Below are 15,347 nucleotides of genomic sequence, written 5' to 3' on the forward strand. Positions count from 1 at the left end.
AACTACAAAGCGAAAACAACCTGCTCTTAAAGAAAAGCCAGGTCAAAAGATACGTGTACTACCTGAACAAGATCCTTTCTTCCAACAAGCAAGGCCGACGTGGCATTCTTCTGACACGTTTCCTGAATGTCATTCACATTCAATCTGAAAATGTTTCAAAAGAATAAAAGTGTTCTCACTTGCTAAATCAATTATTCCTGTTTTAACAGAGAGACTATAAAATGTCTCTTTGGCTCTCACTCAAAATGTCTTTTTTTTCTTCCCTCTAAGGGCTGATTTTGTGGTGAGGTGGGCTAAGCTGCTGCTTGTGACAATGGCATCTCATATAGGAGAGACAGGTTCAAGTCTCAGCTGCTCCACTTCCAATCCAGCTTCCTTCTAATGCACCTGGGAAGGCAGCAGCAGATGGCCCAAGTACTTAGGCTCCTGCCACCCATGTGGGAGACTTGGATGGAATTTCTGGCTCCTGGTTTCCATCTGGCCCAGCCCTGGCTGCTGTGGCTATTTGGGCAGTGAACCAATAGATGGAAGATCTCTCTCCATTCCACCCTGCTCTGCCCGCTCTGTTGCTCTGCCTTTCAAGAAATAAATACACAAGTCTCTTTCTCTCTCTCTCTCTCTCTCTCTCTCTCTCTCTTTTTAAAGTTTTATTCTGTGTTGGCCTTAAGCTCCCTTTCTACCTGACCTGGAGGAAAAGTTTAACCAGAGCTGATGCTAATACAGCTGTTGGTTCTGGCTTAGGAAAGGTGAAAATGCCCACAGTTGCTTTTTGTTTTTTAAAATTTATTTTATTTTATTTGAAAGGCACAGTTAGAGAGGGAGAGAGAGACAGATCTTCCATCTGCTAGTTTACTCCTCAGATGGCCATAATGGTCAGGACTGGGTCAGGCTGAAACCAGGAGCCAGAACTCTATCTGGGTCTCTCAAGTGGGTGCAGTGGCCCAAGTACTTGGACCACCTTCCACTGCTTTCCCATTGGCAGGGGTCTGGATTGGAAGTGGAGCAGCTGAGACTCAAACTGGCACTCATATAGGACTCTGGCATTACAAGCAGCAGCTTAACCACTGTACCACAATGCTGGCCCCAATTATTTTTTTAAATTTATTTATTTATTTATTTGAAAAGCAGAGTGACAGAGGTGGGAAGACAGAGATTTTTCATATGCTAAATGTCCTAATAATACTCCTAAATGTCCACAATAACCTGGGCTGGGCCAGCGAAGCCAGGAACCAGGAGCCAGGAACTATCCAGGTCTCCAATGTGGGTATCAAGGACTTAGGTACCTGGGCTACCATCTGCTGCCTTCCAGGTACATTAGCAGAAAACTGGACTGGAAGCAGAGGTGGGACTTGATCCAAGGGCACCCTGGTGAGGTATGTAGGTATCCCAAGTGACAGATTAACACATTGAGCCCTAACCTCAGCCCCTGATCACAACTTTGAAGTCAGAAGAGCAGATCATACTCAAATACCTATCTGCCAACCAGGTTTTCTGTGGTATTCTCAAGACTTGAGAGCTGAATAAAAGTAGACTTAGTGAGTGTTTAGCTTAGTGGTTAAGACACCCACATCTCACATCAGAGTATGTGGAGCTGACATCTGGTTCCAGTTGCTGACTCCAGTTTCCTGCTAATGCAGACCCTGGGAGGCGGCAGACATGGCTCAGGCAATTGAATTCCTGCCACTCAAGTGGGAGACCTGGGCTGCATTCCCAGCTTGGCCTAGTACTGGCCAATGAGGGCGTCTGGGAAAGGAACAAGTGGATGGAGGAGTTTTCTTTTTCTCTCTTCCCTACCCCACCTCAAATAAATACAAATTTTTTAAAAACTCAAATGGGTTTAAATGCATATAACCCTATTTCTTTCTTTTTCTTTTTTTTATTTTAAAGTTATAGAAAGAAGGAAAGATAGAGAAAGAGAAATATTCCATCTGCTGGTTCAGTCCCCAAATGGCCTAAATGACAGAGGCTGAGCCAGGAGCTTCTTTCATTTCCCATGTGGATGGTAGGGGCCCAGGGACCTGGGCCATCCTCTGCTGCCTTCCCAGTCTCAACGGCAGGGAGCTGGATCAGAAGTGGAGCAGCCAGGACTCAAACCGGCACCCACATGGGATGCCAGCGCTGCAGGTGGTGTCTTAACCCACACTGCCCCAGCACGAGCCCCTGACTATGATTTCTAACACACTGGTATACTGTGTGCACTGCGGTTGTACCTTGGTATCTGTGGAGAACTGGTTCCAGGACTCCCTGTGGATAATGAAACCTGTCAATGCTCACGTTCCTTACATAAAATGGTGCAGTACGGGGCTGGCGCCTGCTGTAGTGAGATGCCACCTGGGACATCTGCATCCTATATCTGAGTGCCTGCATTTGAGTCCTGGCTCTGCTTTTAATTCCAGCTTTTTGCTAATGCAGACAACTGACGATGGCTTCAGTAGTTTAGTCCCTTGGAGTTCCACGGAGTTCTGGGCTCCTGGCTTTGGCCTGATCCAGCCCTGGCTATTGCAGGCCCTTGGGGAGTGAATCAGTAGGCAGAAGATAAAACAAAAATAAAATAAAAGATAATTTATTGGGGCTAGCATTGTGGCACAGCAAGTTAAGCTGCCACTTGTGGCTCTAGCATCCCACATGGGTGCTGGTTCAAGTCCTGTCTGTTCTACTTCGGATCCAGCTCCCTACTAATGTATCTGGGAAAGCAATGGAAGATGGCCCAAGTACTTGGGCCCCTGCCACACTTGTGGTAGACCCAGATGGACCTCCAGGCTCCTTGCTACTGCCTAGCACGGTCCAGGCCACTGCAGCCATTTGGAGCGAACCAGCAGATAGATCTCGATCTCTTGATCTCTCTCCCCCTCTCTCTGTAACTCTGCCTTTCAAATAAATAAATAAATAAAACTTAAAAAAAGATAATTTAAAAAAATGTTAAGTATAAAAAAATGGTATAATACTTGCATATAACTGACACAAATCCTCTGGTCATATTTAAGTTATCTTAGATTATGAATAATACCTAATATGATAGTTGCTGTATATGTTTAGGGAATAATGACAAGGAAAAAAATATGTACATGTTTAGTACAATGCAAATTTTTTTCTGAATATTTTTCACCTGCAATTTGTTGAATCCTTGGATGCAGAGCTCAAAGTGTACAAAAGAAACACTTTCTGTTATATTTTCAAATTCAGGAAGAGAAGGGAAATTGCAGGCCGGACCGGCATGCTGGTCACTTACCTACCACTTCTCTTCAAACCAAAACCACTTTGCTTTCATCTGCTTTAAAAATTGGGGATAGGAGGCAGCATTCTAATATGGTCCCCCAGATTCCTGCCCCCGTCATCCACATTTGTGTAATCCCCTCCCTCCGGATGAGGGCTGCAACAGTAAAGATTAATGGGATACCAGTCTCATGACCAGGTAATCAAGCAGTTACCTTTGAGTTCATCAAAAGGGAGACTATCTGGGTGGGCACGGCCTACTCAGGGTAAGGCCTCAGAAGGAAGCAATGCTCAGAAGAGTTCTACAGCTGCAAGGGACTGAATTTTGCTAACAAAATTTTGCTAACAAGCTTGAAGAAGACCCAGAGACAGCAGCACTTGAGACCACTGCCCGGCCAATGCAGATTTCAGCCTGGTGAGCCCTAAGCAAGGAGCCAGCAGAGTCATGCCCAGACTCCTGACCCACAGCAGTTCTGCGCTAGTGAACATAAGCTGTATGGAGCTGCTAATTCTGTGGCACTTTGTCATGAAGCAACAAAAAGCTAACACACTGGGCTTCTCCTGAAACTGATTGGAAGAAAGTATTCCAACACTTAAGAAAACAGAAGTTTGCTAGTCCTGACTAAGTGATACTTCAAATCATGAACTTACATGTACAGCTCTCCCAGGGACTTGTGGACAGGAAGGAGGCACGCGACATCCTGAATGATGACTTTCCCAGCCGCCTTGATGGGTCGATTGCTAGAGTCTGATCCTTCCCGCTTACTTTTCCATCGCCTTGATTTCTGGGGGAGAGGACAAGATATAAGTAATGGGGACTCTGATGAGCGGAAACCTACAGTGGCAGAGCAAAGCACATCATATTTGGGTCATTGGTAATTTGCAGACTTTAAATTACATCATGCCCACAATTATATGAATCAGCATCTGTAGGAAAAGAAGGATGACAAAGGGCATTGAGTTCTTGATCCAAAATCCTAACGGGAAAATAAGCACCTACTTCAGGGCTATATACATTCTGCAGGTGCTCAAAAATAGACACCCAGAAGCCCGAATTAATTAATTAATTAAAAATAGCAGATAAATAAGTTAGTAACAACCACAAAAATGTGGGAGACCCACTTTTAAGGCTGAGTTCAGTACCAGGTTCAAAGTTCTTGCATGAAATTAATCGGGTTTTTTTTCTTCTCAATTTCAACAGGGTTTGCTGAAAATTTAACTCAGACATGGCAGTGTGTGCTCTGCAAACCTTAATCTGTGGCAGGAAGACAGAGATATTTAGCAGCTTGAGGAAATTACCCTGTTCTCCCAGCAGACTTGAATTATTTCTAGGAGTGGTCAACTCAGGATGCTAATATGTGAGTAGAAGGACTTGGGGATAGGGAAGATCCTGAACAAGTGTCCCATTTCCCCAGGGGTTACGTGTGTGAGAAGACTGCTTGTGTAAAAGGAGAGGTGTCTTGAAACTGAGAATTATCAAAGTGTAGCCCCATCTGGAATCCTCAAACAACAACCAGCCAAGGGAGTAATACTTCATTTTATTTTATGGCCAAAAATTTAAAAGGGGGTAACCAAGTAATTCAACTCCAAAGAGGGCAATAGGGGCAGGCCTTGTGGTGCAATGAGTTAAGCTGTCACTTGGAATGCCCTTACCCTGCTTCCGAATGACTGGGTTAACCCTGGCTGCTCCACACTTCTGATTCGGCTTCCTGCTGATGAGTATCCTGGGACAGAGGAGGATGGCCCGAGTGTCTGAGCTCCTGCCACCCATGTGGGAGACCTGGATGGAGTTCCTGACTCCTGACGTCAGCCTGACCCAGCCCAGCTGTTGTGGTTACTTGGGGAGTAACCCAGTGGATGGATGATCTCTCTGTCTCTCACTTTCTCTCTGCCTTTCAAATAAATAAATCTTCATTTTTAAAATGTATTTATTTACTTGAAAAAAAGAGTTACAAAGAGAGAGAGAAATTTTCCATCCACTGGTTCACTTTCCAAATGGCCGCAACAACCGGGCTGGGCTAGATGGAAGTCAGGAGCCTGGAGTTTCTTCCGGGTCTCCCACATGGGTAAAGGGGCTCAAAGAGTTGGGCCATCCTCTGCTGTTTTCCAGGCACATTAGCAAGAAGCTGGACTGGAAGCACCTGAGACTCAAACCAGCGCCCATATGGGATGCTGGCGCAGTAACCTGCTGTGCCACAGAGCTGACCCCAGTAAATCTTTTTAAAAGTGTATATTGTATTGGGGGTAGGAGAGTTATTTATAACAAAGGAGGCAAAAGGAACAAGTGAAAGGGGCCTGCAGTTTGGAGTTAGAAACCACGGGCACTTCCACATGTCTGGCAAGCTACTTATTTGCTATGATTTCGTCTCACGGATGTCAACTTTCTTTTTTGATCACTAGTAACTTGGGGCTAGTGATGAGTTCTGACATTCCCATTTCACAGGGTTAATAGAGAACAGTGAAAAGGAGTAAACGCCAACTGTGGGAAATGAAAAATGTATACTCGTCATGAATGTATTCACTCTCAGGAATTTGAATCAGGTAATTATTGAGAATGCTCACGAATTAATCCTTTATCCATAACGATTTTTATATTTCTACTCTTCCATGAATTAGTCTTTGTCTGAATTCAGGCATTCTGACCACTGATGTCATATCTAATTCCCCAAGTCGTCCAATGCATGTATCCTCCTATAGGATTATTGTGTATCTTGGAACCTACTCAGTCAGGACACCTGGACTTAGTTCAGGATATCTGTGAACTGTTCATCATAATTTATAATTGCATATGCTACACTATCAACTTGAACCTCAACCATTTGAGCATGGGCAGCAGTTCAGTCACTATTTACTGTTTACCCACATGTAATTTATCATTAATCTGCACCACAAGGGGGAGTTTAACCTTTTACTGCGAGGTAGCCCTTCCTATCTCCATTTGCCCTGGGTCTTTTCTAGGGAAGAATTACGTGCATACACTTAACACAACCCCTTTCAGCCACAAACACCCTGCTGGGTGTAAGGGAGATATGTGGAAGAATGAACAGCTGTCAGAATGGGCTGGGGCCAGACAGTGATAACTGACATGAGACAAATGCAGCCATCCATGCACTAACTACAACCACACAGCCTTTTTTAGGGAGAATAGCATAATGTGTGTCAACCCTGTGGTGACAGTGAACAGCACAGGTGTTCACCTAGCACAGGGAGGGCAAACATGCACATAATCTTCACTGTGATTTTCCTTCAGTTTCCTGGAGTTTAGAAATCCCAGGAAACAACACTCCCACCAGCTCCACGCTGGTCATCTCAAATGAGATTTAGGGGCTGCATTTAAAAATACTGTACACTGAAAACATTCTATCTGGAATGGAATAGGTACTCTCTAATTTGGTCTTCTGGGTTGTTTGGAAGGCTTCTAAAACACTGTTCTAGGCAGTGACCGTGGGAAGTCTGTGAACTACTGAGCAGTTCATTACAGCTCATTTAACCACACGCAGAAATACATGCAGGCCTTGGGGAGGATGGGCTCTCCTGGCGCTCAGAGCACACCGAAAATAACCAGAGTTTCCGGACTTTTTAAGCAAACCTAATAAACTTGATAAAACCTAATGAAAAGCACTCACAAGCTCCACTAAAACTTATTTTCCCTTAATATCTTGCTGGCCAATTCAGGAGCGTCTCTTGCATGTGCAACTGTCAGAATTCTCTTGGGATCCTTTGGTTTCAGAGAACAATGACCCTCCAGGATAAGGCTATGTGAGTAGTTCTTCCAGATTAGGAAAAGGCACTACAGTGTATAGGCCCTCAACTCTCGTGTTGGTTTGGTCTCACTCAGATGGACTTAAAATGTGGATTCTCTTCTGAAAAGTAAAATTGGGTTGGGGGCTGGGGGTGGACAAAGGACTCTGCATTTCCCTTAGGTCTTTTCAGTGTTCCACTAACAGAAAATGCCCTTTTCCCACAGATTTCATGAAAAGGGACTGAGGGAAGAAAGACAAAGCAAGACAGACAAATCACTACGTGATGAACACTAGGATGCCCCTCTGAACAAATCAAGAAGGTGTTCGGGGAGTTATGGGAAGAGGACAGGGAAGAGAGGAGTGGGTAGAGGGGATAGAAGGGAGATACTGGTGCAAATAGCACTAAATGACAACCACAGCCAGCTTGCGACTGTACCACCAGAGTCACTGCTACAATCGGAGGCAACATCGATGCCAATAAATGGGTTAAATGTGCAAACAGCCCAAGAATAAGCCACCAACTGCTTCGCAGCAACCCCATCAACAATGCATAATCAGCAGAGTGGGCAGTGAGTCAAAATGAGTTCCTATTTAAATAGCAGTGGGAGTGGGGATATCTGGAAAGATCAGTGGAAACTCAGCAGTCGAGTTGGCTGGGACAGGCTTTTTGAGGAAAGGTGGCCACACTGGTGGCTTCACCTCCAAGTTGTTGGCAGCAGTCGTACTGGCTAATTGGGGCTCCTGATTTCAACTTTTTTTTATATGAAAGCACTATGGAACAAGACCCCCAAATATTTTTTACACCAAATGAAATTTACACAAAGCCTTAAGGCTGTCTTGCTCAGCAGCAGGTCACCTTGGGGAGACCTTGGCACTACTGAAACATGAAGGGGACAGGAGAGGAAGACAGAAGAGGGGAGACACCAATAGGAGTGAGAAAGGAAGAGAAGGAAGAGGGGGTGTCCACAGCAAGGTTTTACAGTCAATGCAAAATACCGATGGTCAGAAAAATATTAGTTGCAAAGAACTCACAAAGGATAAAATCTTGCTCCTGTGTCATGCCAAGGAAGCAGGTAAGTACTTCTTTCTCAGAACTAGACCAAGACTATGAAAACAAACACAATGGTGGAAGCCTCTTCTATCTTCCTCTGCTCTCTCCATGCCAAAGGTAGGCTTTGCAAAACTCCACAAAATTAGACAAACACTCCAAGTGAAATCAGGTAAGTGAAAGGCTTATAACTGGGTCTCTTTTCAAGCCCAGAATTAAGTTTAATTTGCAAAGAACCATTCATGATCCTTAACAATATCAATCCACTTGAACTCCACAATTAACAAAGAGCCAGTGCCTGGCTCCCCAGGAGCAAAAACAATGACTATTGGTCCTGAAAACCAGCCAGCTGTCATTTCAGGTTCCTCAAAGCCAGGCAGGTGGCATTTTATTCTTGGGCCTTTGGGTAGAGACAGGATTAGTTAAGGAGAGCATTTGCACAGCGCACAGTACCGGGAAGTCGTTAATTGCTTGTATGGACCAACGTCGCCGGGCAGAGCGAGGAGACATCTGTGTGTGAAAACGTTATACCCAGGAAAAGGGAAGAAAAACACCAAGAAAATTAAAAGGGAGAAATATAGAATAAAATGAAAGCTTCCCACACATCTGATGGATTAAAAGGTATCACAATATACTGCAAAATCAGAACTGGAACGACTGAGGAATCTGAACCTAAGCACAGTATTTTTGGATTCCCCTGCCTCCCCCCAACCCATCACACTACAAACCAGCTTCAACTCTCTTGTTCCTCAGTCACATTTCAAGATATTAGGAGGCTGATGTCACCACAGGTCTGACAAAGAATAACCAAGGTTTGAAGTTTGCTGGCAAGGACTCAGATCACTGCGCAAATGGAGGATCAGGTGAGAACTCTGTCTCCCCTTTAATATGTTGCAGAACACATACTGAGAAGACATTCTCATTCCTAGAAAGGAAGAAGCTCTTTAACAGGCTCCACAGCAAATACACTTTGGTATGTGGCTGGGGGCAATGGCGGAACTGGGGATCTTGACACTGGAACCGAAGGACAACCTTCAGAGTGATGCTGGGGGAAGTCAGAGCCTTTGAGAAATGAGGGCAAGTGGGGAGCTCAGGCTGAGGCGCTTCCCTCTCGAGGGCACTCTTACTAACCACACGAGCATCTGAGTGTGAAAGTGGCATGTACAGCACTGTGTGGAGACCAGAAGTCATACTGTTGACTTAAAGATCTTCCCAGTTATTGATAGCAGAGCTATTTAAGTAACAAACTGATGCAAGAGTAGGAGGTTGCAAAATTTCAAAAATGTTTGTAGGGGCCAGCGCTGTAGCATAGCGGGTAAAGCCACCGCCTGCAGTGCCAGCATCCCAAATGGGCACCGGTTTGAGTCCTGGCTGCTCCAATTCTGATCCAGCTCTCTGCTATGACCTGGGAAAGCAGAAGATGGCCCAAGTCCTTGGGCCCCTGCACCATGTGGGAGACACAGAAGAAGCTTCTGGCTCCTGGCCAGATCTGAAGATAGGCTCAGCTCTAGCTGTTGTGGCCATTTGGGGGAGTGAACCAGCAGACTGAAGATCTTTCTGTCTCTCTCGTCTCTATCTCTCTGTAACTCTGCCTTTCAAATAAATAAATACATCTTAAAAAAAAACAAACACAAAAATGACAAGATAAACACTTTCTAAATAGCTCTTAAGACTTCTTTTTTTTTTTGACAGGCAGAGTGGATAGTGAGAGAGAGAAAGACAGAGAGAAAGGTCTTCCTTTTTGCCGTTGGTTCACCCTCCAATGGCCGCTGCGGCCGGCACATCGCGCTGATCCGAAGGCAGGAGCCAGGTGCTTCTCCTGGTCTCCCATGCGGGTGCAGGGCCCAAGGACTTGGGCCATCCTCCACTGCACTTCCCGGGCCATAGCAGAGAGCTGGCCTGGAAGAGGGGCAACCGGGATAGAATCCGGCACCCCAACCGGGAATAGAACCCGGTGTGCCGGCACCGCAAGGCGGAGGATTAGCCTGTTAAGCCATGGCGCCGGCTAAGACTTCTTGTAATCTTAAAAATATCCCATAATTCCTCCATTGCTACATGCCTTAATGGGGTTATATTCTAGTCCCTTACTGCCATTTACTTAAAGCTCTGAGGGATAGAGCTCTAAACGAGAATAAAAATATCTAGGAGAAAAACTGGGGTTGTAAATGAAGATGTAAGAAACTTAGTAAGCTGGAATCATTTCCCGAACAAAAATGATATCATCTGACAGGTAAAGCTACCCACCTAATGATCAGAAAATATTCCTCAAGGAATATCAACTTCTGTGAGGCAGATAAGGTAGCCTATATAAGACACCATGGTCTGGGGCTGCCACTATGGTGAAGTAGGTAAAGCCACCACCTGCAGTACCGGCATCCCATATGAATGCCTGTTTGAGTCCCGGCTGCTCCACTTCTGATCCAGCTCCCTGCTATGGCCTGGGAAAGCAGTGGGAGATGGCCCAAGTCCTGGGGCCTCTGCACCCCTGTGGGAGACCCAGAAGAAACTCCTGGCTCCTGGCTATGGATTGGCTCAGCTCTGGACGTTGTAGCCATCTGAGGAGTGAACCAGCAGATGGAAGACCTCTATCTGTCTCTGTCTCTGTCTCTGTCTCCCTGTAACTCCGCCTTTCAAATAAATAAATAAATCTTTAAAAAAAAAAAAAAGACACCATGGTCATATTCCATTCCCTTAATTCTACCCTTTGCCTCATAATGAGATAGATTTGAACATGTTTCAAGGAGAGACAATTTATTTGAAATTTATCACAAGATAATTACACATTTTTACCTTCTTAACCTATTAGGTTTGGAAATTTTTTTTAGACAAAAATGATCAAATATCAGAAATTTCATATGATTTAGTCTATTAATTACTACATGTCATCCATTAAAATACATCCCCTCTCCTACAGTGTTCTTATAAGGGTCTCTTTTGACCTGTGTGACTGTCAATCCATTAAAGTATATGCTTATGCTCTGTGTACTTTTCTGTAAATGTCATACAAAAACATAAAACTTTCATACAAGATTATAAAAATATTAGATCTTCTGTTTTATTTGGCCTCTGTCTGAAAGAAAATTTAAAGAGCACTTATTCTTTCATACCGGGAGACAGGAGCACAGCTTCTGTGGAGCAGCGGCATACAGAGAACTGCACCAAAGTAAAACACATGATCCCTCCTTTCTCCTCAGCAAAGCCTACCTGACAGCACAGAATCAGCCACATGCCTTTGGTGCCTTTTTTATGATAATAGTGTTTGTACAAAAAGAAGCCAGGCCATCAAAAAACATGAACGTAGGCTTGACCAATGCTTTCACATTAGTAACTGGAGTTATTTTGACTACAGATGGCTGTCACACACAGCACCAGTAAAAAGCACTGGTCATCCATTTGGCCCAATGAGTAGCAGCACATGAAACTGAATTGAAGGGGAATTCAGAACTTACTCTTCACCAAAATATCTCCTCAACTTGGCCCTGAAGGTAAAGAACATTCTCACATTAATCCAATTGTGAGTTTTTATGCCAATAAAATACCTTAGCTCCAACTAGTTTATCAAATTATCTATCCAGATACCTGCTAGATTGTGGGAAAATAAAAAAGAACTAGCCCTGTGAATGTGAAGAACTTGGGGAGGATGTAACTTAGCAGCGGTTCCAAGGAGGTCCACAACAGCTCGAGGGACAAAAATCCATCAGAGGAGGGAGGAATGGGGCCATGGAAGATTGACCAGGAAGGCACAAAAAAGAAATTTCCTGTTCACCTGGAGAGTTCTGCTGAAAACTGTTCTGGTCTTAAACACCAGATGATTCTACTCAGTTCAGTCACAAGTAAGTAACCCCCTGCTAAAGTCAGAGATGGTGAACCACCAATGTGAGCCAAGGTTAGACAATGCCCTGCACGTGAAGTGAAGGTACTTCTAATACTTGCTAGAAAGTTGTTTAATTAAATAATCCAAATTTTTAAAAACAAATTGCAGTTATAGATAATCCACTATTTTTCAGTTAGTAGGGAACAGAGAATTCCTAAGATCACGTTTGTGCAGCAGCTCAGTGATAACATGAAAACATCATGTCAGCTAAATGACAACACAAAGAGTTCTTAGAATCTTTCCCTTGCTCTGCCAACATTCTCTACGTTGTTTCCAAAGATTTCAGATAGCTTAGTAACTAGGGACAGTGGGTTCCTAAAGAACTCTGGGAAATAAGAACAAGTTCAGGAATTTTCATAGAAACTGGTCCATTCAAATGGGTACTTTAAAAGTACAAAAACTTCTGGAAATTAACGTTTCCTTTTGCTGGAAAATTTAAAATTTTAGTACATTTCTTCATCAATTCTCATATTAATGTGATATTAATACAAAGAGAAAAGATTCAGTGTAACTCAATGATACAATTCTAAGAATATAATGGTACCTCCCTCCCTACCTCTCTTTCTCCCTTCCTTTCTTGCTTTAGAGAATGACTTTAAAACTCCCAGGACCAGCACTGTGATGTAGAGGGTAAAGCCGCCACCTGAAGTGCCGGCATCCCATATAGGCCGGTTCGAGTCCCGGCTGCTCCACTTCCGATTCAGCTCTCTGCTATGGCCTGGGAAAGCAGTAGACGATGGCCCAAGTCCTTGGGTCCCTGCACCCACGTGGGAGACCCAGAGGAGGCTCGTGGTTCCTGGTTTTGGATCAGCGCAGCTTCGGCCTTTGTGGCCATTTAGGGAGTGAACCAGTGGACCTCTCTCTCTGCCTCTGCCTCTCTGTAACTCTTTCAAATAAATAAATAAATCTAAAAAATAAAAAACCTTCCCACAACTAAGAAGTTTCAAGTACATCAGATTCCAAGCCTTTGGAAACTTCCCTTAATTTGTTGAAAAGCATCACAATACTAAGGAGGACCTGAACCTAAATGAGACCACCTGAAGTATCAAGAGTCAACTCAATGATGGGGATTACAAGTTCAGGGTTAAACAGGAAATGAAGACCATGGGTTATAAGAACTAATCCCTCCCCCCTCACATATGCAATTTACAATGGGTAAAACCAACTGAAAGGAACAAAGCAATGACATTTCTTGAGTGAACTAATTATGAAAGCGAACGACTACTGTGCTATTACTAATTTAGCTGCTGTGTGTGGCAGGCAAGGAGACAAAGAACGAGAATACAAGAGAAAGGGTAAGAATCAGGGGCCATGGCTCTGGAACTTACCCGCTCCTTGTAGTAGAAGGAGCTGATGGAGACCTGCTCTTTCTCACTGCGAGTGGGGCTCCCACTGTACAATCGGAGGTTCCCAGGAGCCTCTGTGCGGATCTTCATTGGTGCAATCAAGCCGGTGTGATAAGCAGACAAGGCCGAGAGAGATCTGTAGTTAAAAGCGAGAATTAGCCACACTGGCTGCAGACCTCATTATTTCTAAGTAGTGCTATTCTTAGCACTTGATGAAACCAAGAGGAAAGATGGACAAAATAGAAATGCCAAAAAAAAGAACCAAATAAAACTTTCCAAACTGAAAACTGCTTTATCTGCGGAAGCATAGAATGGTTCTATGATTGTATACACAGAGCATCCAAGGGAACATACAAACTACTAGAACTACTAAGAGAATTTAGATACAAAGTCTATCTATAAAAACCTATTGTACTCATATTTTTATTGATTAGAAGCAAATATTTAGGAAATAGGCATCTTTAAAATCTCATTTATAATAGTATCAAAACACTTCAAGGGGCCAGTGTTGTGGTACATGAGTTAAATTGCTACTTGCTGTACTGGCATCAAATGCTGGGGACCCGCTTTGAGTCCCAGCTGCTCTGCTTCTGATCCAGTTCCATGCTAATGTATGTGAGAAAGGAGTGGAGAATGGCTCAAGTAGTTGGGCCCCTGCCACCTAATGAGACCCAGATGGAGTTCTGGGTTCTTGGCTTCAGCCTGGCCCAGCCCTAGCTGTTGTGGCCATTTGGGGAGTGAACCAGCAGATGAAAGATCTCTCTCTCTCACTCTCTCTCTGTGTCACTCTGCCATTCAAGTGAATAAATAAGTCAATATTTTTTTAAACCATATAAAATACCCAGCTATCAATTTTTTTTAAAAGATTTTATTTATTTTATTTGAGAGGTAGAGATATAGACAGTGAGAGAGAGAGAGACAGAGATAAAGGTCTTCCTTCAGTTGGTTCACCCTCCAAATGGCCACAATGGCTGGAGCTGCGCCTAATCGAAGTAAGGAGCCAGGTGTTTCTTCCCGGTCTCCCATGTGAGTGCAGGGGCCCAAGGACCTGGGCCATCTTCCACTGCTTTCCCAGGCCATAGCAGAGAGCTGGATCGGAAGTGGAGCAGGCGGGACTAGAACTGGTGCCCACGTGGGATGCTGGCACTGCAGTCATAGGATTAACCTACTGCACCATGGCACCAGCCCCCCAGCTATAAACTTAATGTGAAAAATGTATACTGAAAATACAAAATATTGCTAAAAGAAATTTTAAAAAGACACAATGAGGGCAGTATTTGGCTTAGCAGTTGAGATACCCATGTCACTTTCTGGAGAGCCTACTTCTAAGTCCTGGTTCTGGCTCCTGATTCCAGCTCCTGCCAATACAACCTTGGGAGGCACTGGTGATGGCTCAAGTAGTTGGGTTCCTCCTACCTATATGGGAGATCAGGACTAAATTCTCAGTTCCTGGCTTCAGTCTGGCCTAGCCCCAGTTGTACCGGGAGAGTGAGATGATAGATGGGAGCTCGCTCTCTCTCTCTCTCTCTCTCTCTCTCAAATAAATAAAGAAGACAGACAACAATGGAGACACAGAATTAGTAGATTTCATAATATCAAGATGTCAGTTTGGGATAAGCACTTGCAGCAGTCATTAAGGTGCTGCTTGGAATGCGTGCAGCCCACAGCCAAGCACCCAGTATCGCTTCTGATACAGATTTCTGCTAATGCACACCCTGGAAGGCAGTGGACTGATGTTTCAAGTTCCTGCGTCCTTGCCAACCACGTGGGAGACCCACATGGAGCTCTAGGCTCCTGACTTCGGCAAGGCCCAGCCCTGGCTGTTGGAGGCATTTGGAGAGTGAATCAGAGGGCAGATCTTTCTTTTTTTCTCTCTCCCTCTGCCTTTCAAATAAAAAGAAGAAAGAAAAAGACATTAATTTTTTCCAAGTTGATCTACAGAATCAACACAATTCTAATCTAAATATGAGCAGGGATTTTTGTAGAAACAAGTAAGCTGAGTTAATAACTTTACAGAAATGCAAAAAGATCTAGAATAGCCAACAACATAAAACTAAACACAATAAAGTTGGAGGACTTATGCTAACAGATTTGAAGACTTGCTACATAAAGCTACATTGTAA

The 15,347-nt window shown here is 44.1% G+C and overlaps 1 protein-coding gene across 9 annotated transcripts in view; it reads right to left on the reverse strand.

Moving 5' to 3' along the window:
• WDR59 (WD repeat domain 59) overlaps nt 1-15,347 on the reverse strand; it is a 101,111-nt gene that overhangs the window by 25,640 nt on the left and 60,124 nt on the right. For 8 of the 9 annotated variants that reach the window (XM_062177397.1, XM_062177395.1, XM_062177400.1 and 5 more), the window contains 3 exons: nt 13,207-13,360; nt 3,865-3,998; nt 63-144 (listed from right to left, as the gene is read on the reverse strand). In XM_062177397.1, the coding sequence (XP_062033381.1) occupies nt 63-144; nt 3,865-3,998; nt 13,207-13,360 (370 nt within the window). The remainder of the gene's footprint in view (nt 1-62; nt 145-3,864; nt 3,999-13,206; nt 13,361-15,347) is intronic. The other variant, XM_062177403.1, reaches the window with a different exon arrangement.

Source organism: Lepus europaeus, chromosome 19, assembly GCF_033115175.1.
Source record: "Lepus europaeus isolate LE1 chromosome 19, mLepTim1.pri, whole genome shotgun sequence".
In the NCBI taxonomy this organism is placed as follows: domain Eukaryota; kingdom Metazoa; phylum Chordata; class Mammalia; order Lagomorpha; family Leporidae; genus Lepus; species Lepus europaeus.